The following is a 25867-nucleotide window of genomic DNA, read 5'->3' on the forward strand; positions in this document are numbered from 1 at the left end:
TTCCAGCCAATCTACCTTCACAAAGGAATCCTGGAGTTACTTTTTTAGCTTAAAAGTTCATTAATAAACAAGAAAAACTCCAAAGAATTTGCAAGAACCACCTCACCTCCTCTGAAACCAGAGCAGGCCTAGAACCCCTCCAATTCCCATCTCCTCTTTGAAGACCTCAGTGATGGGCATGCCAGCATAGATCAGCTCCTGGCCTCGCTCGTCACAGATGCTGGTCATGAAGGAAGCAGGCTTGCGGATCAGCCCCAGCTCCTGGAATTCAGGGTAAAACAGGATGTTAAACACCCCACTCCAGCACAGAGGGGCAGCACAAGGCAGAGGGGGCAAAGAGCCATGCTTCAGGTTTGCCCTCAGAGCAGCTTCCACAGCCCAAAATCAGCACAGCTCACAAGTAACACTACAAAGCACAAGGGACAACCCCAATGTGGCATCCAGAATCTCAACCAGTGCTCTGGCTGATTCCAAGAAACCCAAAAGCAGCTAAAGCAGCACAGCTCACCCTTGCCCAGGAGTAATCCATTGGCACAGTGGGAGGAGGCACTTCCTCAGCTGGTTCAATCACTCTTTTGGCCACAAGATCCTGGTACACAGACCTAGGGAGAGAATCCATTCAGTAACTTTATAAGAGATTCAAGAGAACCAATCTAACCTAGACCTTAAAACCCCACAATAAGTACAATCTGCTTTCCTTAAGCATAAATATATTCCCTATCAGGCCAGAATCAGTGTCCTGAGAGCTTTTGTCCACTGCTGAAGGTGCCCTGTGAGTGTGACTTACTGAATGACCTCTCCCAGCTCATCAAAACTCCGGGGAACAAACACTCCAGCTTCCTTTAAGGCTTTGTTCTTTGCTACAGCAGTTTCAGAGGCCTGGTTGGCACAAGCTCCTGCATGGCCAAACTGCACCTAGAAACAGGAGAAGAGAGCACTAAGGAATACAGATTGTAACCTGCAGAGTGCAACAGAACAGAGCCCTGACTGGGAACAGCAGTGGCTGCACATCTGTCTCATCTGGGCTGCCAAAACTCCTGGTTACAGTCAGAGCCAAGAGGGATGTTCTGATCTGGAATCACTCCAGGCTCATTCACTTTCTCATTCACCTCCCTAAACTGCCCCTCTTCAGAGCTGTTTAACATAGATCTTTGCCATTCCCACTCCAGAAATAGGCAGCTATTAGAATTTGTTCCTTTCCCTGGTATCTTTGGGGTCCCTTCACAAGCAAGCAGAATGCTCTGGAAATTTCCTGTGACAGAACTATAGAAGCACAAGATATCTTTATCATTTATATTTATGAACTTTTGCACATTAAAGTTACTCCTGCCAGTTCTGGAACGTTTAGGTACAATGAGTAAAGTTCTATTTCCTATTGTGGATATATTCCTATTTTATGCATTTTCCCCCATTTTTACACATACCTCTGAGGAGAACATGGTGGCACAGGTACCAATGCACCAGCACACCACTGGCTTGGTGATCCGGCCCTCTTTAATACCCCTGCAGATCTTGTACTCTTCTGTGCCTCCAATCTGAAGGAGAGAGAGATGGTTCTGAGCTGCACTTTTGATAAAACCAGCTCCAAAACACACAAAGAAGCATTGCTGGGAATTTTCCACTTTTCCACAGAATAATGGCTGAAGTGTCAGAACAAAACCTCCTGATTTTTCTTTTTATTTATTTTAAATAGGGAAGACTATGCTTGCCTGTGGAATACATTCAATTTCTTTTGATGAAAACAGCAAGAAATAAAATTTGGAATATTCACGAACAGTAGAAGTAGAGCAGCTGCTATTTAGCATTCTTGCAACCAGGTCAGATGCTCCCCAAACAAAAACCACACAGATATTTCTCAGAGAGTTAAGTGGTCTCACTCACCTCCCCCAGCACTACAATCATCTTCACTCCTGGAGTATCCTGATAACGCAACACATGATCCATAAAAGTCGAACCAGGATATCTGTGTGCAATCAGAAAAAATGGTAGAAATTTATTTAATATATTTTTCGGAAAGAAAAACTAACACCCAACCTGCTCTTGTTGCAGCCCGAATTGCAAACAGCAACACTTCCTTCTCTAAATTACCAACAATTCCTCTGCTGACCAACTTGAAAAGCAGTGCCAGCTGAAGGTGCCAGCTCATACCTGTCCCCTCCAATGGCCACCCCCTCGTAGACCCCGTCAGTGGTGCGGGAGATGATGTTGTTGAGCTCGTTGGACATCCCTCCAGAGCGGGACACGTAGGCCACGCTGCCAGGGCGGTACAGCTTCGATGCCAGGATGTTATCCAGCATGCCTCCTGTGTTGCCTATTTTAAAGCAACCTGGCTTGATCCCACCAACCTGTAAGAGAAAGGTGTAAAGCCCTTTAAAATTGTCAAACTGAGGAGCATTTGTGTAAGGCAGCATTTCTACAGAGAAGGGAGGATGGCAAAGACTTTAAGGTGAGAAATTAGCATGCACTTCCTGTGAGTAAAGACAAAGTGGGTTGTAGGATCACTTCAATCATTGCAGAAAGCTGATCTGAAGGTTAACAAAGACAGGAGAAGGTGGCCATCAGCACTTACAGTTGCAGGCCCAATGATGGTGACTCCCTTTTTATCAGCTGCCTTGATCAGTTTGCGTGTCAGGGCCTCTGGAATGCCCTCGGCAATAATGGCAATGGTGCGGATCTGCCAATGGTGAGAGAAAGAAAATCACTGGTACCCCACAGAGCTGCCCCTGCCAGGCCCCTGGGAGGTCACCCTGTGCACTCTCATCCAGGAAGGCCCCAATGCATGAATCTACAGGCTGCCATGATCTTCACAACAGGCTCAATGCTCTGCTCAGGGAATATTCTCCCCCTTGCACATCAGAGCAGCACTGAAGTAGTTACTGCTAACCCAGAAGTACCAAGCTCCTCTTAAACAAATTGCAAGTCCACCATTAGGATTTGCCAGGGACCCTCAGCATCCTCCTTACAGTCTGTAAAGGGTTAGAATTGGGGGTTATCTACTAACTCAGAAAACCTAGACAATTTGCTAATGCCACCATGGTTTAAGAAACATCAGTATCCTGCTGACAGGGTCATCCTTCTTCATTTGTGCTTTTTCTGGATGCACTCACCTGAGGATAATTCATGGTTTCAACAGTGCTGTCATAGGCAGAGCGCAGGGACGCAAAGTTGATGAGAACATCCACCTCTGGGTGCTTCCTCATGGCATCTGACATGTTCTTGTACACTGGGATCAGGATCTCCTTGTGGCCCCAGTAGAACTTCTGCCTGTGGTCACCCCTGTGGAAGAGAAGACAGAAAAGCCCTGACCTGAAGGCTGCTGGAAAGGCAAAGGGACACAGTGCATGCAGACAGAGGAGTTTACAAACCCCATGTTCTCACTCCCTGAGACTGACTGAGACACTCACGAGCACGTGAGCGTGTCTGGGGAGGGACCATATGACAGCAGAAGGATCTTCAGAGAATAGGACAGAGCAGCATATGGAAGGAGACGGGCTAATGGGGACAGAGGCATCCAGCAAGATGAATAAGCTCTCCCACAGTGAAGTTACCAGAGCCTTAACTCTACTCCAAGCTGGAAGACAGAATGAGGCACAGAAAGAGTAATGAATGAGAGGTGTGCAAAGCTGTGTCACTGGGCTGGGCTAACACTGGACTGAGGGAACAGCAAACCAGGATCTGTAGTGAACAGCCAGGACAACCAGTCCTGGAGGGCCAGTCAGCTTCCCAATCCTGCTACAGGGGAATTCTGTGTCATGGATATATTTTATGAGAAATCCTTTGGCTGGGATCTTTTCTCCTGAGAAGCTGAGAGGCCTCAGAAATGAAATGTAAACAATGGTTATCTGCAGCTGTGGAATGTAACAAGTGCATCTTTGATTGGCCTTATGTGGTTGTTTTCAATTAATGGCCAATCACAGTCCAGCTGTCTCAGACTCTCTAATCAGGCACAAGATTTTATTATCATTCCTTTCCTTGCAAGCCTTCTGATGAAATCCTTTATTCTATTATTTTAGTATAGTTTCAATGTATCATTTTCTTTTAATATATCATAAAATAATAAATCAGCCTTCTGAAACATGGAGTCAAGATTCTCATCTCTCCCCTTGTCAGGGTTGCCTGCAAATTCAACAACTCTGCCCATCCCACTGGAGGGGAAGCACCTGGGAAGGTTTCACTGTTGGTATTTATACACAGTAGATGCTCTGACTGGAACTGCAGTGAAGTCTGACTGGGCAGTTATTTGAGTGTGTGGATACTGGCTGTGCTCCCATACCAGTACATTCACAACAGAACATTCCAGGTTTTGCCAGCCTGGCTCCCTAGAAAGGTCAAGCAGAATCAGATAATTACAGGTAGCCTTTAACTTCAATCCCTGTTGCTTTTTCCTCCTTAATCAAGTGCAGCACTGCCTGAGGCTGCCACTCACATTTGGACAGGGCTGTGCCTGCACCCAGCACCCTGAGGTTTGCACTTGCTGAGAAGTTATTACAGAGCTGCAATTACCATCAGAGCTGCAGAATAACTGTACAAGGTCTTAATTGTCAAGAGGAGAAATTCTCTGCAGGACAGAGGCTGATTAGACATCAGCTCTCCAGGATGTCTGTAAATACCACAGGAATGAACCAAAGCTCCTGCCAGGCTCTGGTCTCCCACCTCACTGTTCTGGAAGCAACAGCTGCTGTTTCCCTTCTCCCTATTTTCCCTATCCTCACACTGAGGAGGAACAATAAAACAGCTCATCCACACCCAACAGTCCTTCTCATCCCTGTTGGGATGGGTAAAGAGGGTCAACACCACAAGGGAACTCTCTATCCCACCAAAGGATCCACAGGCTTCCTGCCTGCTAAGAAATCCTTGCTGCTATCGGAAAGAATAGGAACAAGATTTTATTTTTTTTTAAATTTTGTTTGGCTTTGGTTTGTCAGCAGAGCTGCTATGATTGTGGATAATATTTGGAGGGGTAATTCCTGCTGCTGCAGGCACAAATTAAGGTGTCTCAGACAAGCACACAGCCACCAGCAGGTGAGTGGAAGAAGCCTTACACAGCCTGCCTTTGCTGAGCCAGGGGGCTGGAAAGAAAGCTCAGGTAGCCAAACCTTGTCACTGTCATATTTTCTGAAAAATCCCTTTCCCAGGATTTCTTCTCCTGGGAAGATGAGACTCCTCAGAGAAAAAACCATTATTATCTAATTTGCTTCTCCCTGTTTTGCTGCTTTGGAATTGTTTACCAACAGGTGCATGTTTGATTGGTTTCATGTGAATTGTTTTTACTTAGTGACCAATCACCATCAGCTGCGTCAGACTGAGGAGTCAAGTTTTCATTATCATTCTTGTAAAGCCTTCTGTCTGTATCCTCTTTCTTTAGTATAGTTTTAGTATAGCATTCTATAATATTGTAACATAAAATAATAATTTAGCTTCCTAAGAACATGGAGTCAGATTCACTTATCTCTCACCTCATCCTGGGGACCCCTGCAAACACCACAGACATCTTTTTAAAAGTGGAACTTCAGTTCTGTGTGAACACGAAGCTGTTTGAACAGCACAGCCCAAAATCAATGGTTGAAGAAAGCAGCCTACAAAGCCAACCCAGGGTGGAAGGGAGCAGAGGGAAGGTGTTCCAGCAGGGATGGAGACCAGGGCAGAGCCCCAGGAAAGGACCACAGAGACTGAGAGAGGAGGAAGGTCACAGAAGAGCTGGAGGGAAGTGGAAATGTGACACAGCCACAGGTACTTACGTGAAGGGATAAACCATGGCAGCCACTGAGGGCTCATCCCTTGAGCAAATATAATCAAAGTCCAGCATTCCTTGGACAGCCCTGGTCTGCATCCCCCACACAATGGCCTTGGTGTGACGGCTGAACAGGGTTGTGGCTTTACCTGCTCACAAAGAGGGGAAAAAACCAAAAAACAAATATCAATCTGTCACCGTCATATTTTCTGAAAAATCTCTTTGCCTAAGATTTTCTCCTGGGAAGCTGAGAAGCCTCAGAGAAAAATGAAAATAATAATTATCTGATTTGTTTCTCCTGTGTTTTGCTGCTTTGGAATGTGGTTTGAAGATTGTTTATCCAACAGGTAGTTGTTTCATTAATTTCATGTGAATTGTTTTTACTTAATAACCAATCATGGTCAAACTGTGTTGGACTCTGAAGAGAGAGTCACAAGTTTTTCATTAGTATCTTTTAGCCTTCAGTTTGTATCCTTTCTCTATTCTTTAGTATAGTTTAGTACAGTATTCTTTAATATAATATAAATAATAAAATAATAAATTAGCCTTCTAAGAACATGGAGTCAAATTCATCCTTCCTCCCTTCAATGGGGGTCCCTGAAAATATCACACCAATCCAACTTCACGCTTGAGCAAGACACAAACTGCAACTTTGCCAAATGCCTGCTGAAAGGCTCCTGGATGAGAATTCCCCCACCTCCAAACTGAACCCAGGAGATGAAAAGGAGTTTGTAGGATGGAATAGCCACACTGGGCAAATGAAGAAACTGTAGAAAAATAAGCAATCCCTTCCTTGGATTCTTAACACAACAGCCAGGTTTTGGGGTTCACTAAATAGGCAAGTGAATCACAGGAGGGAGCTGGTATAGGACAGAAGTAAAAATTGCCTCTTCTGTCATGGGCCTTTCATAATTCTCCCAGTTTTCTTATGCAAAGCTGAAGAGAACTTGGAATTTCATGTATTTATTTGCATGTAGTCCAGTCTGGGCGAACCATGAGAGGCTGGTCAGGGCACCATAGCAGAATGATAGAAAACTTCAAAAAATAAAGGGCAGGGAATGGGAGAACAAAGAAAATAAAGGAGCTCAACATACTTGCGTTTTCTTTTCTTTTTTTTTTTTTTTAATTTTAGTTATCAGAATCCACCACAAAGTTCACATTCACTGCAACATGACTTGTTATTAGGGAGCTGAAAATTCTGTTTATCTTGCAGGTGCCTGCACGGGGGTACTGCAGGTATGTTCTCATGTTCTCAGGAATACCACAATGCAGACCCAGAGAGGCAATGATGTTTGCTTGAGGGCAACAACCCAAGATTTCCCTTTCTGCTGTCCCTCCTCATGATAAGGGAGGTAACTTGAAGCTCTACTTTGCCTCCAGTTCAGCAGCTTATTCTCACACAGCCCAACAGTTTTAAAGTCCCTATAAAATAACTCCATTGAGCTTTAATGATTTGCTGGACTGCTAAAGCAACATTTAGTTAATTTGTGACTTTTCTGTACTTTCCAAACCTGATAACCAGCACCCCCTGCACTACTTTGTTTCCCTTTGAAATAAGATACCAGTTACTGGTCACTCCTCCTTTTGGAAAGCAAAGAGAACTTTTCACTAAGTGCCTCAGGCTGATCTTCTCTGTGGTGGTTGTGTGGGGGAAGGGAAGAAAAAACAAAGTTTGTTTGAAACCTGGCCCTCTCTCCCCCAGAAATAGGAAGTATTTGTGCAGAGGCACTTGAAAAAACAGATGAGAATTCACATGGTGACAGCTAAAAATGCTGGGCAGGAGGAAAGGACCAGACAGCAAACACAGCAAACTTTTGGAGAGATAAAACAGCAACAAAACTAAGAACTAAAAAATGTCAGCTGCCAGCCAGGCCAGGCACATTCAGCAGGTCACACAGGTCCTACCTGAACCAGGTCTCGAGGCTGGGATTGAATCTGTTGGAGAGAGAATCACTCATGCAGTGGGATGACAGAGCTGACTGCTGCCAGCCCCTGGCCAGGCACCCAGGCAGGTGCTGCAGCAGCCCTGCTCTCCTCTCCACAGCACTTTGGGGCTTGCTCTTGTTAAAAAAGCAAGAAACTGGAGCCCTCTCACTGTATTTCCTCTTGTTGTGCTGTCCCTGAACATCCCAGATCAGGGCAACTCTGACTTGCTGTGTGTATGAGCTCATGGCACAACTGCTCAACAACTAAACTACACTCCAGACAAAGACAGGCACCACAAAACTGCTTCCCTCTACATCCAGGAAAAAAAAGCATTTATCTCATGCCCATCCTGCCCTTGGGAACAGCAGAGCACTGCCAGCAGCACTGCCAGGGCTGGACTTACCAAGAGGAGCTGTTGGTTTTGCCTTCTTGGCTGGAGCAATGCCATCTGGTTTGGACTCAGAGAAGGAGGCAGTTCTGCTCGGGGCTGGAGTCTGAAAGATTCAGAAGCCAAGTCAGTGAGGGACAGTGCTCCAGGTATGGCCTGGGGCACAGAGGAGGAGGGGGCCCTGCTTTGGCTACACTGGTTACTACAAATAAAACCAAAAAAAAAGAGTTTTCAGTCAAGCAACAGAAAACTGAATGATCTGGGTGTTACTGTGATAGGTTATGAAAAATCCCTTTGCCAGGATTTTTCTCCTGAGAAGCAATTAAATATTTATTATTTCCATTTCAGAAAAGAAATGGAAATAATAATTATTTAATTGCTTTGAAATACAGTTTAGAAGTTATTTACTAACAAGTGCATCTTTCCATGTGAATTGTGTTGATTTGATAACCAATCCCAGTCCAGCTGTGTCAGGACACTGGTCAGTCATGGGTTTTTATTATCATTCTTGTCCAGCCTCTTTTTTAGTATAGTTTTACTATATCATTTTCTTATAATATAATATAATATCAAATAATAAATCAGCCTTCTGAAACACAGACTCAAGATTCTCATCTCTCATCTTGTCCTAGAAACCCTTACACCACCCAGCAGGTTCAACAGTCACACTGCTAACTTTGAGGGGCCACATTTTGTGCACAGGTGAGATTGAGGTGGCCTCTCCTGATAAACTACCCCAGTAAAGCCACATTTGTTTTCCTAAAGCTTCCTACAAATACACTAGTGGCCAAAATTCCTTTTCAGCCTGTTTGGATGAGCCTTTGGGATGCTCCTCACCCTGTCCCCATGGGGAGGAGCTCCTAAACCATCCTACACACACACACTAGTGGCCCAAATGCCTTTCCAGCTGCCTTTGGGATGCTCCTCATCCTGTCTCCATGGGGAGGAGCTCACCAAGGAGCTGCTGCTGGTGTTGAGAGGAAATTGAGAGGCCACATTCTGTGCACGAGTGAGATTGGGGTGGCCTCTCCTGATAAACACGGCTGTGCTGGTGGATTTTGTTTTCCTAAACCATCCTACAAATACACTAATAGCCAAAATGCCTTTCCAGCTGCCTTTGGGATGCTCCTGTCCCCATGGTAAGGAGCTCACAAAGGGGCTGCTGCTGGTGTTGAGAGGAATTTGAGAGGCCACATTTCAGGCATGAGTGAGATTGGGGTGGCCTCTAAACTGCCCCAGTAGAGCCACGTTTGTTTTCCTAAACCATCCTACACATACATTAGTGGCCAAAATGCTTTTCCAGCCTGTTTGGATGGGCAGCTGCCTTCAGGGCTCCTCACCCCGTCCCCTGTACCTATGGGGAGGAGCTCCTAAACCATCCTACAAATACACTAGTGGCCCAAATGCCTTTGCAGCTGCCTTTGGGAGGCTCCTGAGCCTGTCCCCTCCCACGGGGAGGAGCTCACCGAGGGGCTGCCGCTGGCGTTGAGCAGGAAGTTGGCAGTGTGGGCTGCAGCTGGAGGCTGGTTGGGGATGGGCCGGTGGCCCAGGGCCATGCCCACGATGGCTGTCATGTGGGTCTCCGTGCCAAACACGTGGATGGGGATCCCTGTGGTCTTCCCTGTGGAAGGACACAAGAGCAGTCAGCATTGCTTCTCCTTGAGATAATGTTGAGGGCTTTTTGCAGGACAATGGGTATGTGCAACATATGCACAATGCAGCCTTCAGAGACCTGAGTAAGGTCACAGTGGCCTTGAAGGACACAAAAGGAGAAGAACATGCTCAGAGAGAGACAGTTCAGGATGCAAAGGCAGACAAGAAAACCACAGCAAGACACAGGAAGAAGAAAAACTAACTAAAATTAACTAAAATATTAAAATGAGTGTGTAGAAGGATTTAACCAATTGTGTGTTAGCTTGAGGTGTGAACAATAGAGATCAGTATAAATTTAGCTTGATTTTTGCAATAAATTGGCTTCAATTGATCATACTGATCATGGTGTGATGTCCTGTTACTGATCCTCTGTAAGACAGCTGTAGAAACCCAGGGCACAGGGAATATTTCTCTGTCTGCTCTGGGTTGCCCTGACCCCCAGGGCAGCTCTGACTTTGACCCTCATTCATGGAGAAAGTTTCCCAGACTTCAAGATAGACTGGAACCCACGAAAGTGTGAAATGGATTATAGAGAGTTGTGTAGGTGTATCACTGGGTGAGAAATTGAGGTTTTGGGATTTTTAGTGTGTTGTGGATGGCAGCAAGATGGAGGGCACAGGGTGTCATCCTGGGTTTCTTCTTCTTCCTCCTTCTTGGGTTTGGGTGGCATTTTGTAATTGGGCAGAAAAGTCCACACTGGGGTCAGTTATTGGGTTAAAAGGGAAAATAATCCAGGTGTCGGTTCTTAATTGGATTGTTCAGTCTTAAAAGACCCTGTACCAAGAGATTGTTGCCATTTTGTGCCTTCTAATGAAAAGCTGCTGAACTCACAGTGGTGAGACTGTTTTACTGATAAGAAATAATAAACACTTGAGTCCAAACATGAACTACTGTCTCAAGTGCCTTCAATGCAGACCCAGAGAAACCAACCACTGAAACCCCCACAGAAAGCCAGTGGAAGAAAAAAGATGCAAGAATAAAACTTAAGGATGAGCTTGGTCCTTACCAACTTCTCCCATGACACGCAGCCCTTCCTGGTAGTTGGGGCCTCCTCTTCGTACAAAGATCCTCACCTCATGCTCCTTCAGAGGGCCTTGGTAATCCTTAATTGCTCTCACAATGCCCTAAAAGAAACACACAGGACAGGTGACCCAGGCAGCCACATTTACCCTGTCCCATCATCTCAAACTCCTGGAAGAGATGAACTATGAGCCTCAGCCAAGTGTGGAATTGGGAGGAAGGGCTGGAGGATGACAATTGTGTGTTTGTTGGTATTTGAGACTGGTCACTTACTTTAAAGGTGGCTGCTACATTGGTGAAGTTTGCAATGCTGCCTCCAATAATCAGGATCTTCCCTGAGGGAAGAAACACAGGTAAGTAAAGCCATCCCAAGAGCAGAGTACTCCCAGATCAGGAAGCAGTTAAGGACAAAGTCAAACAAAGCTGCAGAGTAACTAGCTGTATTTAGTAGGAAAAAAAAAAAAAAAAAAAACCTAAAGCAGTTGAGTTTAGTCAAACCTGGAAGATAAGAGCTTTGTACCAAGCAAGAATGTCTGATAAGGATCTCTCAGGCCCCATAAAAACCACAAGTCCTCTCTTAGAAGCAAGAGCTGACAGAAATCCAACCCTGATTTGTTCAGAAGGCAGAAGTACATTGAAAGCTCTGCCAGGGAAGGCTAAGCATAGTAACAGCCCAGGTTTATCCAGGTTTTTCTGCCAGCCAGGTTCACAGCTTTGGAATTGCAGCATCTCCCTTACCTTCTGGGTGCTTCTCTCGGGTCATGAGGGAGAGGATGGTTTTAGCATAGTCATAGGTCTGCTGCTCACTTGGGGCTCCTGAGTACTCCCCATAGTTTGCCAGCTCATTCACACCCCCCAGGTCACAGATGGTGTCACTAACAATAAAAAAAGCAGTTATTTAAGAGATTAGTTATAATTTGAGTGACTATAAAGTTCCCAAAGTATTCCAAATCCCCGGGGAAGTGGGACTCTTAACAGAGGGACAGTGCTGTCTGCTGAACACAAAGCTGCTCTCATCTTGGGGCCAGTTACAATTAATATTGTCATGCTCCCCAGATGCAAACTCAGTGACCACTACAACAACCATATTACCCTCAACAGCCTCCAGCCAGTTTCTTTGTGAGTCAGAAAGGAACTGTAACTCTGTAAGAAACTGTATCTAACCCTAACCCTTGCAAAAGTAAATTGCATAGTCTGGTGAAAAATCTGCACAGCATCTTCATTCTGAACAGATCCCAAACAGTCACAGCACAGGAGAAATGGCTTTAGGAGACTCTACTTTCTGCAGCAATTATGTTCTCCCAGCACCTGAAATCCTCCCCCTCTGGAAAGCTTGCTTCCTGTACCTGTACACCACTGAGGCACCACCACCAGCCACCATGGTCCAGATCCTGCCTTTGGGGTTCAGGATGGTGAGCTTCAGGCTGGCCCCACTCTTGGCATCCAGGTCAGCAATGTAGGCTTCCTGCAGAGAGAGCAGCACAACCTCAGCTCCCTCCTGCATCCCCCTTCTCCATCCCAAGGGCTCACAGTGGGGGCATTTGGACACACAGACAATCACACCGCATGGACAGCAGGGCTACAGACTCGGCATTTGTCAGGGATTGTCAGTCCCAGCTCCATCCCTCCATCACACAACAGGCACAAAATCTGAATACAACTGTAAAGTCTGCTCTGGCCTCGTCCAAGACTGAGACCTGAAGGAATCTACAAATCATCTCACCCATGGTGCCCACTCTGGCTGTGCTGGAGCCAGGAACAAAATCACTGAGAGCTGTGATTTGGCTCAACGTGGTGCCCCTGCAGCCCAGTGTGCCAGCAGCACTTCATCAGAGTTCATTAACATTCCCAGCAAAGACTCTGCCATAACAACCTTCCCAGGGACTCAGACAGGGATGATTCAGAGACAAAATCTGAGCTAATCCTTTTAAGAGCAAACTGAGTTGAGTGTTGGCATCCAGCAAGCTACATGGAAAGGAGCAGCTAAATGGATTTCCTGGCCACAGTACAAAAACCTCTCGACTGAAGCATAATTATAATGATTAAAATGAAAAAGTCAGGACAGAAATCATTTTGGAGAGAGAAGAACAGACCCCTGAAATAAGTAACAGAATAATTAAGGAGAGAGCTCTACTTCCAACAGCCTCTGGAGCTGCTGGGACCTGTCTGGAGCAATTCTTGTGCATCCAGCAGTACAGACCCAGGGAATTTGGGGAGGGAACAAGCACTGCCAGCTTTATAAGAAAGTGCTCATTGTAAATTTTTGGAAAAATAGGTGTATTAACATCATCTTACTTATAGAAGTTCCAGAAATGGGGATTATTTTCTCAGGGTTCACCCTTGGATGCAGCATGGGCACACAGCTGCTGCTCTGAGGGAATGTCAGTTCCCAGTAACCACTGCTCAAAGAGGAAAACAGTGATGCTGAGGGCAGCAACGTGGGCAGGAAGCACAAAAGGAAGCTGTGCACAGGCACAGAGCTCTGGCACACAGCTGATGGAAGTTAAATATCAGCCTCCATTAAAAAAAAGTCAATTCTGAATTCAAGAATTGAGCAAACAGAGCTGGGAAGCAGCTGCAGTTCAGAGTGTGATTCTGAGCAGCCCTAGGACTGCAGCTACCCATGCACAGGTAATCATGGACAGCACAGCCAAGGGGGCTGAGACACAACAACAAAACCACTGGAAACAGCAATGCCATGGAGGTGGCAATCACATTCCTCTGAACAGAGAGAGACACAGCTCTCTCCCAAGATTTTCCTGGGAAGCTGTGAGAAAGCTCAGAGAAAGAATTAAAACAATTATTATCTCAACCTCTGCACCTGGCAGGCAATCTCTGTTTGTCAGAGATGTTTACAAGAAGGAGTTGTCCCTTCTTAACCAATAGGTGAGAGAAGATTTCTAAAGGCCAACCAGGTCTTAGGTCCACCACTGTATAAAAACTGTGGATTTCTAATAATAAAGTGCCTTTTCATGATGGAGTCTCTGTATCACCTTTGTCTGTCCCTGATGCCCCTTTGGTGGTACATGGGCATTCAAGCAATGGTAAATTCAGGGCACAGTGAAGGAATTCAGCTGTCACTTGCCTCAGGGTAAGCTTCCCTGCCAAAAGGAGGGGGGAACTCCACATCCCCCCACTTCACTTTGCAGATGTAGTCAGCCGTGGCGTCGATCTTTGCAGCCAGATCAAGGATGTAAACACCATCCTTGGTGACCACTGCAGGGAAAAACACCACAGTTAGCTCTGGGTTGTACAGAGACACATTAGATCTACTCCAGCAGCTGGAACCACACAGGCACATCATTGCAAAATTGGAAACTGCTGTTTGCCCCGGCACTGGGCAGTTCTGACCAGCCCCAGCAAGTTCCCTGAGGAATTAACCAGTAACTGTGGCCATGGTCCAGCTCTGTCTCATGGGTTATTTTGTTCTAAAGTGTAATTTTTATATTCTTCAGTTCTGCCTTGACATTCCTTTCAAGGGAATTTTTCATTTCCTCATTTTTAATTCACTGAATGAACAGCTCAAAGACAGATCACTGCCACTTCTGTCCTTCTGCACATGGCACCTGCTGCTGCTGTGGATAACAGAACCAAAGGAAGGATCAAGAACACATTTCAGTAGCTCAGAACAGAAAGTTCTGCTTCCAAAAATATTCATTACCTAATGGATTGATCTCAAGGTACGTAAAATACAGATCTTCATAAAGGTTGAACAGGCCACAGATGAAGCTGGCCAAGATGCTGTAAAAAAAAAAAGGAAAAAAATTAACACAAGTTAATGAAAGTAGCCAAATCTAAGTACAGCCTGCTCTGTTCATTGCTATGAGTGGCAATCTGCAAATCTACTTGGCATCCATTTCTTTCATTCTCATTCATCTCCTCTGGATGGAGCCTGGGTGATGGATGACTCAAGGGAAGGAAGACCTTGATGACTCATCTGAATCACCCTCCACCAAACTCTGCTGAGGACACAGTTGCTCACAACTGTCAGAGCTGTGCAGTCTGATTTATCTCCCTACAAGACAGAAGCACATCTTTGCCTCTCTGCTGATACTCATCTTTGTCAGATCTGAGCTTCCTTAGCTGTGATAAGGGGGAGGCTGCAGTGAACTGGTGGAGTGACAGGCTCCTTCACCCTTCAGTACTGCACAGTGTCAGCAAGGATTAAGCTTGTTTGGAAAAATCATGACTCATATTAAGCTAACTAAGTATGGGCATCTAATTGAGGGAGATGCAGAAGCCTGGAGATCTACAGATAAGCCTGCAGAAGGAAGAAAAGGAGAATAACTTTGGAGATCAGGCCAGAGCAAGAGAAAGGGATATTCTGAATTAGCAGTCAGAGCCACATCTCATCACCAGCTCACTAAACAAAAGAAACTTCTATGCTGGCACAAAGGATCAGAATTCAGCACATGTCTCCAGTCTCAGGTTGAGACCTAAGCAGGCTGACAAGTGCTGCTGCCAAGTACAGGCTCAGCACTAGGAAATCTTATTTTTGGGTTTTACAGGCAGCTGAGATAAGGTCAGAGAGCTTGGATTCAGGATGCATGGCACATTCTGGAGACCAGCAAGAAGGGCAGGAGAGTGAGAGTTAAGAAAAGAGGGAGATGTGGCACTGAGATAAGAAAGAGCATGGCTGCTCCTACCCAGAACTGCATCCCTACTTACTCCTTCTTGTCAGCTGGTGCATGCTGCAGGAGATGCTTCTTCACATCTGATTCACTGAGCTTCTCATCCACTGCCACCAGCAGCTTCTGAGCCTTGGCATCCACATCTCCCACATCCACACCCCCTTCGTGGTGGAAGAGCACATAGTCTCCCTCACGGGCAGCATAGATGCACACATAGAACTCTTCCTCCTGTGCCACACAGCAGAGACAAGCATTTAGCAGGGACCCTAGAGGCTTTTGTGCCAGTGTTGGGACTGGGACAACTGTGCCCAAAGTTAAGCTTCTCAAGTGTAGCCTCACGTTTCTCTTCATAGAGAAAAGCAAGGCACAATTCTTCCCAAGAATATTTCTGGGTTTCACATTCTCTGGGCATCAGAGAAAGGAAAAAAAATCCTTATCATTTGCTGTGCCTGTGTTTGTGGAGAAGCAGAATGCAATATGGAGATTGTTTACCCACAGTGATGGTGTTTTGTTTCCTTGGCCTGTCAGGGCCAGGCGTGTGTGTGTGTGTGTCAGGACTGTCACTGACAGCACAAGATTCTGTGCAGTGTGTGTAGAGTTGAGTGCTTGGCCAACTCAGTTTAGATGTAATGTAACATAGTATAATATAGAATAAAGTAATTAATTAGCCTTCTGATATCCATGGAATCCTCCTCATCATTGCTCCCTTGTCAGGGCCTCTCAGAGCAGCTACACCCAAGGAGCAGCAGTGCTGGAGTGGCCCTGACACTGAGAAAGACTTGCCAGTCATTTTTATTTCAAACAGGAAAAAGAAACAGAGATATTATCTCAGCAAAGACCATAATTAACAAAAAGATCTGTGTGCAGAAGTGTCTGGCAGGCCCTTCTTCTGTTATAATTGCAGTTTTATTTGTTTTGTAGTGGCCTTGCTATGATGTACTCTCTTAGGAGTTTTCACTGCATTGGCAAACTGATTAAAAATTGTAAGGAATATGAAGGTGTATGAATTTATTTTCTACTTAAAATTTCAGTGTGGAAATACAGAAGATGTTTTTGCCCAGGGAGTGCAGCAACACAGTCAGCTCAACAGCACTTCCAAACTTCTGCTTTCTCCACTGCAGCAATCCAGCTAAGCATGAAGCCCAAAGAGATTTAAAATCCTCCTTTAATGGTGTACTAACCTGCTTGTGAGGGACAAAGGGTTCAATCAGAAAGTTCTTCAAGATTCCCTTGGCATTTGCAATCTGGGGACAGAAAACAAGATAAACACCCATAACCACTTGTCCAGCACATTTGTGACAGCATAAGGAAAGCTTTGAGAATTAATCAGCACTGCTCTAAAACTGATCCCTTTCCACTGTGCCTGCTGGGGAACCACTGCTCCCTGTCCAGCACAGCATTCAGGATATCTGGTTACAGGAGATGGTCACCTTTCCCATTCCTAACAGGGCAGAGGGGGATCAGAATTACACCAGGACAGCTGCTCTCCTCTCCTCTCCTGTCCCAGAGCCAGCTCTGTCACTGGGCCCTGCTCAGCACAGTGAGGCACAGAGAGGATAGTGGAAAACTCAGAAGTGAGGAATTCCTGAGCTAGTGGCAGGCAGAGGCCTCAGAGTAGTGCTCACTCAAAAATGGTATCAGGGAGCACAGAAGAGCAGGAAAATCCTTTAGCCTCTTCTTAAGAGTTCAGGAACTGTTTTGTGCAGGCACTTTCCTGTTCTCCAAACCCAAGAGACACTGGGGGACACTCCCTGCTCCTGAGGACACCAGTGGCCCTAAGTCTGTGGCCCAGACCTTGCTTTTGATACGGTTGTTGTTGTGCTAAAAGGAGTAATTTCCACACCCATGGTTTTCCCAACTGGGAGCACTCACAGAGCTGCTCCTGCTGTTTCCCAATTCCTGCTGCACCAGCTCAGAGCCAGAGCCAAATCAATCCCAGCAGGGCCAAAAGCATAAATTCCTTCAGGCAGCACAACTCCATCAGCTCCCAACACACAGCAGCAGGCATGGCAGGCACTTCATTATCATTAGCACTGCACTGTCATTCCCAGGAAAATAAATATTATATGGCAGCACTGAGTTAAATTAAAGGCCTGAAGTAACACTCAATCAACTAAAATACATGGGCTGGCTGCAGGAGAGGATTCTAGAGCTTTTTTCCCTGTGCTGGGAACAAAAATGAAGCCACTTTTGTGGCTCACTCACCGTGGTTTCCTGGCCCAGGCGCTGCTTGAGCCAAGCCTTGACCTGATCCAGGGTGAGGTTAATCCCAACCAGTCCCAGCTTCCCACGTCTCTTAATGAGCTGGTCTGGCTTCACCACCAAACGCTGCACAGGGTGGGCAAGAGAGTTAAAGGAAGAAGCATTAGAAAGTGATTTTGGTCCAGGTTCTCTGCAAATAGTGAAGTAAAAACTTAAATCAATTCTGCACAGCATCCATCCTTGTAAAATTCCTTTAATCTTGGCAAATCCAGCTCCTGGTACAATATGCCTGCAAGTCTGCATTTTCTTATGCTGTACTTTCTGTAAATAGTGAAGTAAAAACTTAAATCAGTTCTGCACAGCACCCATCCTAGTAAAATTCTTTTAATCTTGGTAAATCCATCTTCTGGTACAGTATGCCTGCAAGTTTGGGTTTTCTTATGCTGTACTTTGAGAAAAGCTGCCTTGTTTCTACTCAGCTGTAAGCAGACATCAGAGGCTGAGGTGACAGCTTGTTCTGCCTTTTTTTTTTGATGAAAAAACCCAATAAAAGTCATGACAGACAGACAGTTGCTCACAAAAAATTTTAAAAAAAGCTCCTGCTAGGGCCAGGGTCATACACATTTCAGCCAAGTGACTGTGGCTTTTTATAAGATACCCATGGATAGCTGCTCCTGGGTTACACACATCTCCAGCTTGCAAATATCCTTTTAAAGAGCCAAACTAGAACTGGCTGTCATTCTCCTGCACCACTGACATCTCTTGGAACTTCAGCAACCTAAGAGTCAGAACAGACTGTGCTGCAGTAAAGGACACTGAGCATGGTCTTGCTGCTGGACCTGAAGCCCTTTCCAGCCTTACAGAATCTGCCTTAAAGGCTCAAAAACAACCTTGCTTCCTTCTGGCTCCCTGCAAGGCTTTCAGAAGCACTGCTGATCTCCTCCTGCAGTTCATTCAGGCACTTGAGCATGGAACATCTAATTAGTGCAGGGCTTTTATCAGTCAGTCAGTCAAGGACTATGAGACATTCATGTTCTCCAGCCAATGACTTAATTATATTAACCACTGGGAGGGAGCCAGCTTGGACAGCTAATAAAAAAGAGCTCTGGGAATGCTTTCTCTACAGAAAGTGTGAGGATATGAGATACAGAGATAAATTATTTTGCACTGAAAAATTGAAAAAAGGAAGATTTCCCTGATATTTTGCTTGGATTCAAGAAAAGCAGTGTCCTAACTTGACATGGGGAGAGTACTCCCTCATTTCAGAGAGCAAAGCTTTGAGAATAGGGACTGACATCTCTGAATCAACCTTCTTTACAGTTATGAGCAACTGCTTCACAGCTATCCCTGCTCCTGTATTTCAGTCTTAAAATGAATAATCAGCCCCCCATGAGGTGATACTGAGCTTTGAAGCAAGATTTGTTTCTTCATCAGGCTTGGGAGTGACTGCAGCAGAGCAGCAGCAGTGACTGGTTATAGGAATGTGCTCTTTGTTGATGGAGTGACAAAACTATCCTTTGTCCCCTTAAAAAGGAAATAAGCCCAGAAGTTTCTCTCTTCAGTGAGGTGAAAAGGCATTTTATAGGACTTGGGGGACTTCACTGTAAACTTAAGGATAGCTAATTAGACAGGAGCTAAAACGTCCCACCTGAGCAATTTACTAGAAAAAGAAGAGAACAAAGAAACTAATGGATTTTGTGAGGTTTTTTACCAGGAACAATAACCTCTTGCACCTAGATTGGTTTTTATTGGTTTATATTCCAAAAAAGGTTTGGAAACAAAAAGGTTTTGATAAAAGGCAAAATAACAGAAGGCAGAAGGCATAAAACCAGCAGGATAAGGCAGCTGAGCTATCTTGGGCGCAAAATATATCTCCAAATTCTTCTGAGACTGAACTCAAAGAAAACCATATTGCAGCTGGTCCTTCAGGAAGGGTGTGGAGCAGTGCTCAGGGGCTGCAGGAGGGCAGACCCTGCTGCCCCTGCCCTTACCTCGCTCAGGAGCCAGGGGTGGTCCTGCGTGAGCCGTGCCCAGTCCGTGGCTGGCGTCACCCGGGCATACTTGAAGCGGTTCTGGATGGCAGAGGACGTGCAGATGTACTTGTACAAGAACTCCTTCCCTGTCTGCTCTGAGATGGCTTTGGCTGACATGGCTGCTTAGTCTGCATGGGGAAAAAAGGCAAAAATGCATCAGGAATAGAGCCCTGCATCACTCAGCTCAACACAAACCCAAGGCAAGGCGATTACATGTAAGATCATAAAACTCCCCTGATAAGCAAGAATTCCTCACTTTGCTTAAAACTCCTCTCCTGCCATGCACAGTTTTCATCCAGCCCTGTGTGCAGGGAAGGGCAGAATCCCTGCAGCTTGTCCCAGGCAGCACCAAGCCTTTCCCAAAGCCACAGCTTGGAGCATCCCCTCCCATCCAGCTCTCCCCAATGTCACAGCAGCCCAGGATTGCCCCAGTGTAACCCACCTAACCTACCCCTTTTCCTGCTGCATTTCCAGGGAGGGATCCCTCCCTCCCACTCACTTCTCTAAGGCACCCCATATTCCCAGCCAAGCCTGGCTGTGGGCATGTCAGCAATCCCCATCCTTTTCCAAAGAGAAAAGAAAACACTGCCAGGATTACCAAAACTAGAATAGGTTTACATCACTGGTTTTTGTTTCAGAACCAGGTTTCTTGGAAAGAGCTTTACATCTGACAGAATAAGATGCTCAAGACAACAACAAAGATTAAGTTTCAACAGCTTATTTTGGTTTTGGGGTTAGTTTATAAAGAAAAATCCTCAATTCAGTCCCTTTCCTATGGATGATTTTCTTCTCTTTTCGAGCATATTCCAAACTGATGCAAGCAAATGATTTCTGGCCTCAAGAGTGCAGCTATTCTTTTTGATAAGGTGTCAAAAATCCATTTATTTTTAGCTGCCATAAACACTTATTGAAAAGAATACTTCATCCCAGTGACCCTGTGTGATGTGTCACACATCAGAACTGAGTGCTGTCACCAGCCAGCAGGTCTGGTGTGTCTGGGGGTCACACTGCTGACAGGGAGGCTCAAGCAACAGCTCCTCCTGAATTTTGAGTGACTGGGGTCATGTCACTGTTCCCCAAGCACTGCCAGTGTTGTTTTGTACAGTATCTTATCATTTTTATTTTACCTAGTTCCTTCATTCCCTCATTAGTATCCCAATTTATTAAAAGTTCACCTAAAGGACTACTAGGAGGTATTTTTTATGAAAATACCTTCCTTCCCTTTTCTCTTCCTCCTTTTCTCTTCCCTCAAGGCAAAAGCACCCTTGGGATGGATTCTGGGAGAGCTGCAAAGCAGAGAAGCACCAACACAAAAAAGAGGAATTCAGATTCCATCTAAACACCTGGACAGCCAAATACTAGAACTGCTCATTAAGACTACCTGTCCTCACAAAACACATACCCCACTGCAGACCCACAGAGAGAAACAGTTAATAAATTCCAGTTATTTCTTGTGCTGCCCTCTGGGTAATAACCATCAGTAATCAGCTGGGCTATTCATCCTATAAGCAAACACAGAATAGGCAGTGATTAACTAGCCATAATTAGAAATAAAGAACTTTTCTCCCTAGAGCAGAAAGGAGCAGGTGGGTCCATCCTAACTCCTGCTCCATGGTAGGAGGCAGGCTGCATTCCCTGAGCTTCCAAAACCAAATAGGTCAGGCTAAGTGCTATGACTGAAAGCTGATAACTGTGCTGAAGGACCAACCTTGCCACTGCCAAGTTTTCAAATGCAATTTAAAGGGTTAAAAATCAACAAAAGAGAAAGAACTGCAGGCCAACTTTCAAAGAGCTCTGATGTAAAACCTGAACGGGATTGCAGCACAGCTTTCAATTGAATCCCATTTCAAAACAGGATCGGGCAACGCTCCTGCAGCACCCCATCTTTCATCAGCCTCAACCCCCATCCTGCCACTAGAAATCTTGTCCCAGGTGCCTACTGAAACAGCCCCTGTTAGTTTGGTAGCCCCAAGGTGGCCTGACAAGAGAGGAGCTCCTGTGAGCAGCCAGAGGACACCAAACCCCAAAAGACAGACACATTCCCACAGGCACCACAGCACTGCCCAGCCTGACTGCACACACACCCCTCATCTGTACTGCAGAGCCCAAAACTTCCCACTGGAATTTGAGCAGAGCTATTTCTGCGAGCAAACCTGCTCCCACAATACCTTCAGCCACCATTTGTTCTGCCTGAGAGGGAGCTGAAATATTCCTGCTTCAAAATCCATCAATTCCACAATTTGCTCAGGGCCTGTCCCAGAGAAACAGTGTCACATCTCACTGCAGCACAAACAGATGGGTAAAAGAAAATAGCAAACATATTTCTTTAAGAAATATGCACTTCTTAGTATTTGTCATTTCTCCAGGGTGCCACAGAGCCCCTGAACAGCTCTGCAGAATTTCAGTCCACAATTACAAATTAAACCACTCAGGCTGATGCTGGTTATGCCAATGAATACCATGCAATTGCAGGACACTGGAGCCAGGCTGTTCCTCAGGTCTTATTAAGAGTAGTCCTATAAAAAAGCCTCAGTGGGAACAAGTGACATGCATGGGATTCCTTAAATTTGAGCCATTCTCCTCACAGAAAGAACCATTTCTGGTCTTTTTTATGTTGCTCCATTCTGCTGTTCCCCTGCTTTCCCTCACAACTCCATCACTTCATTTTTGCAGTAACACTACGGAGGTAAAGAAAGGAAACTACAGAATTCTTACAATAGCAGTAGATGAATAATAACATCCTTGTGTCATGGCAACAGAACAGCAGGAATGAGGCTGTTCTGACCTTATCTGCCCGAGTTTCACATTTCCTAAATATTAGCAAGTCTTTAATCACCCCCCTCACTCAGTTTTTCCACTGTTCTAACCCTGCCTTTCTCCTGGGACAGAGAGCACAAAGCAAATGCTTCAGTCTGCTGAACTGGTAAGCTAAGAGAGATCAGCAGGAAAATAATCCATAGGGCATCAGCAATTGCTGGCTGTGTGTGCTTGTGCAGCTCCATCAGAGCAGGTTCATTAACTCACTGCATCTGTTCTGCTAACACCAAACAGAACAGGGCACAGCTCATGTCACTACAGAGGAACTCAATCTCCCCAGTTTCCCAGCAATGAGACAGGTTCAAACTCTCATCTGTCAGAATTAATCTTATTTTCAGTCATGTTTAGCACCTGCAGTGCTGGGGAGAGCAGAGGCTGCACCTCTGAAGGTAAACTCAGGGAAAAATGTCCTTTTCTCTGCCGAAAACACAAGCTGTGGGATAACAACGTTCTCTTCCACTGCTCTGTTCAGCATTCATTAGCCAAGTCTGATCTGAAATTTTTTCAGCATTTCAAGCCCCAGGCCTTGCACCCACCACACACAAGGGCAGATTCATGTCAGCAGGACCAGTGCCACAGATTTCCATGAATGATTTGTGTTCATTTAGTCCAACACCAACAGCTTCTCTGCAACACCCTGGAGACCTTTCTCTCATCACTCACACCCACTGATTCCAAAAGAACTGAATTCCGGCCTTTGCTAGCAAATAAGAGACATGGATTAGATCGTATTTTCAGGAGCTCAGCAGCACTTATTCCCTCAAAACATCACCTGTCAAATATATACAAATAAGTTGATGCTTGGGGAGAGTTTACTGAGTGTATTGACAGAGAAATCAGCAGGATGGTGGCAAGGCAGGCAAGAGTCCTAGGGCTGGATGTTGTGTTTGCTGTGACACAACTGATATAGCTGCTACCAGCTGAAGGGTGCACCCAAAAAATCCAAAGGAAACACAGCTGGGGAAACAGGGAGGCATTCCTGACACAGAACTCAGGAAGTTTCCCTGACTCCCATGAGATCAGTGATGTGGCACTGCTCAGTGTGACACAATCTGCTCTGTGAGGGGAGAAAAAGCATCACAGACATTGATTTAGTTTGTTTTTCTTCTAACCAGAAGAAGAGGTGTAACTCAGCCTCACCACTCTGCGCTCACACACGGAGTTCTCTGAGATCTGGATGGGTGCTGAGCTCCAGCTGTACCAGAACAGCACTTCAGGCCAGGAGGAAAGGACTCCCTCTGCACAAGGCTCGACGCCCACTCTCCCAAGAACTGTGTCAACAAACCCACGCCATAAAGCAGCCTCTCCCCTCCATTCCAGGTAATTTATTAACACAGTTCAAGCCAAGCCAGTATTTTCAGCCCATGGCAGCGTGAAAAGTTACATCAGCTCCCACCTGGCAGACCCGTGTGTTTCATCAGAGGATGGTGAGGGCTCAGAGCTGCAGCCAACGTGAGGTCATGGTCCCCCAGCTGGGGTTGGGAAATGCTCTGTGGGGTGATGCAAACAGGTGCTGCATGCCCAGCTCTGGGGGAGGCTCCTGCACACACAGAACCTCTGAGAGGAACACGGCAGCCAGGGAGGAGCAGGGAGCATGGACTGGTTACATGTGGCCAACAGAAACGTGGTGGGTGCCAAAGGGGGGGAATTTGGGAATCCTGTCATTGAAGAGCATCTTATTCTGCAGCCTTAGGGCTCTTTAACAAGCTTATTCCTTAAATCACCTGCACAGTGTATGGCAATAAAGGGCTCCCTGGCCACTGTGGCTGGGCAAGACTTCCAACTGTGGCTGTCCTTGCTTGGGAACCTCCTCAGGCAGTGCTGGAATAGCCCTGATACTTGGGGAGAGCTGCACAGTCTCTCACATGCAGGACACCCAACGGGGTTTGGGTAGCAGCACTGGAAACCACATTGCACAAACCCTGTCAGAGGGGGCTGGTGGGGCTCTCATCAAACAAACCCTGTGATTAGTGCACTATGAAGGGTGGAATTCATACACCCAGCCGTGAGCAGCTACCCAGCAAGGAATCTTGGGGTTCTGCAGCCCCAGCATTTCCAGAGCTGGTACTCTGAGCTCTAAACCACTCAGGGATCAGAAAGTACAGACACCTCCAAACAAGATAGCCAGGGTGCAGCTCAGCTTTCAGCCTGCAGACAACAAACTGCTCAACAGAGAGAGAAGGGAGAGCCCGCAGAGCAGGATGAGAATTTCGAAAGCAGCAAGACAAACAGGAGGTGTTTGCAAGCAGCAAACAGGACAGCTGGAACACAGCCGGCTGTTCTGGAGAGGGAGCGACACACGGGCTGTGCACACACCGCCGCCCGCACGGGAACAGCGCGATCCTCATGCGGGGCTGCTCCTAAAGGAGTACTTTTAATTTCTGACTCCAACATTTATAGATTTCCAAAAGTGACGGTGGATTGGAAAGTGACAGTGCCACCGATGGGATTTTCCTCATGGCAGGAGAGAAAAGCGCTTTAGCCAAGGCCCCCTCAGACCAGGGGGGGAGAATGCATAAAGCCAAACCCTTTCCCAGCCCGTGATAATCTCCGCGCTGTCACCACCGCACACCGGCCGTGCCCCGGAGCCGCCCCGAGCGGGGCATCAGCACGGCTGATGGAGACCCCGCAAGGTCAGGGCCAGCACCGCACACCCGCCACTGGAGCGAGCCCGCGGCGCCCCCTCAGCCCGCGGGCCGCTCCCGGTGCCCGCCCGCCCGCACCGCCAGCCACGGGGACCACGGCCGGCCAGAACCAGCGCGGCTCCCGCCTCCTCAGACGCGTGGGCGCCGCCGGCGGAGGGGCCACGCCACGTGCCAGGCGGAGCCCGGCACCGCAGCCGCCCCGGCACTCACCTGGGCCCCGCTCGGCCGCTCCCGCCCCGCTCCGCTGCCGCTCCGGCCCCGCTCGCGCCGCCGCCGCCGCCTTTTGTTCGCGGAGCGCGGCCTCCCCGGCCCATCGGGCTACGGCCGCCGCCGCCGCCCATTGGCCGCCGCCGCTACGACGTGCGCGTTGCCTGAGCGCTCGCCGCGCACCCATTGGCCGCCGCCCGTGGGGTGCGGCCGCGCGGTCTTGTGGGAGTCGTAGTTCCGGCACCCTCGCCCCGCCCTCGGCGGAGGCCGCGGCCGTGACCCCCCACGCCGGACCCGCCGCCGCTGACGTAACCGGCGGCCATGACGTCAACAGGCCCGCCACCCTACGGTACCGGCGGCGGGAACGGGGCTCCTTCGCCAGCGCTGGGACAGTGGCTGCGGGGCCGGGCGGTGCCCGGTGGTACCCACGGGGGAGTGACGGCACTGCCAGAGCCGGGTCACCGGTGCCTCCCGAAGCACCGGGAGCGCTGCTCCGTTTCCTCGCAGCTTCTGAGGGCAGCCGCCACGGTTCTCCCGCTTCCCGGGAGCCCCCATCCCAAATGGCTTTTCCCCGGGGCTCCCGGCCCGTGACTAACGCTGAGGAATGGCGTTGA

General features: G+C 47.1%; 1 protein-coding gene across 2 annotated transcripts in view; it reads right to left on the reverse strand.

Annotated features, from left to right (window-relative positions):
- The window catches only part of ACLY (ATP citrate lyase), a 28546-nt gene extending 3128 nt beyond the window's left edge, over positions 1-25418 (reverse strand). The window contains exons 1-22 of one of the 2 annotated variants that reach the window (XM_074557363.1): positions 25257-25418; positions 19543-19712; positions 17555-17677; positions 16531-16593; positions 15387-15577; positions 14380-14459; positions 13804-13934; positions 12065-12183; positions 11457-11593; positions 10992-11053; positions 10705-10822; positions 9512-9666; positions 8061-8151; positions 5739-5880; positions 3108-3276; positions 2570-2674; positions 2149-2345; positions 1882-1963; positions 1425-1535; positions 788-915; positions 509-602; positions 107-261 (exon numbers count right to left, since the gene is read on the reverse strand). In XM_074557363.1, coding sequence (XP_074413464.1) covers positions 107-261; positions 509-602; positions 788-915; positions 1425-1535; positions 1882-1963; positions 2149-2345; positions 2570-2674; positions 3108-3276; positions 5739-5880; positions 8061-8151; positions 9512-9666; positions 10705-10822; positions 10992-11053; positions 11457-11593; positions 12065-12183; positions 13804-13934; positions 14380-14459; positions 15387-15577; positions 16531-16593; positions 17555-17677; positions 19543-19701 — 2612 coding nt within the window. In that variant the 5' untranslated portion in view covers positions 19702-19712; positions 25257-25418. Of the gene's footprint in view, positions 1-106; positions 262-508; positions 603-787; positions 916-1424; positions 1536-1881; positions 1964-2148; positions 2346-2569; positions 2675-3107; positions 3277-5738; positions 5881-8060; positions 8152-9511; positions 9667-10704; positions 10823-10991; positions 11054-11456; positions 11594-12064; positions 12184-13799; positions 13935-14379; positions 14460-15386; positions 15578-16530; positions 16594-17554; positions 17678-19542; positions 19713-25256 lie in introns of both variants that reach the window. The other variant, XM_074557364.1, reaches the window with a different exon arrangement.
- Between the last annotated feature and the right edge of the window lie 449 nt (positions 25419-25867).

The sequence above is a fragment of the Zonotrichia albicollis genome, chromosome 23 (assembly GCF_047830755.1).
Source record: "Zonotrichia albicollis isolate bZonAlb1 chromosome 23, bZonAlb1.hap1, whole genome shotgun sequence".
NCBI lineage: Eukaryota > Metazoa > Chordata > Aves > Passeriformes > Passerellidae > Zonotrichia > Zonotrichia albicollis.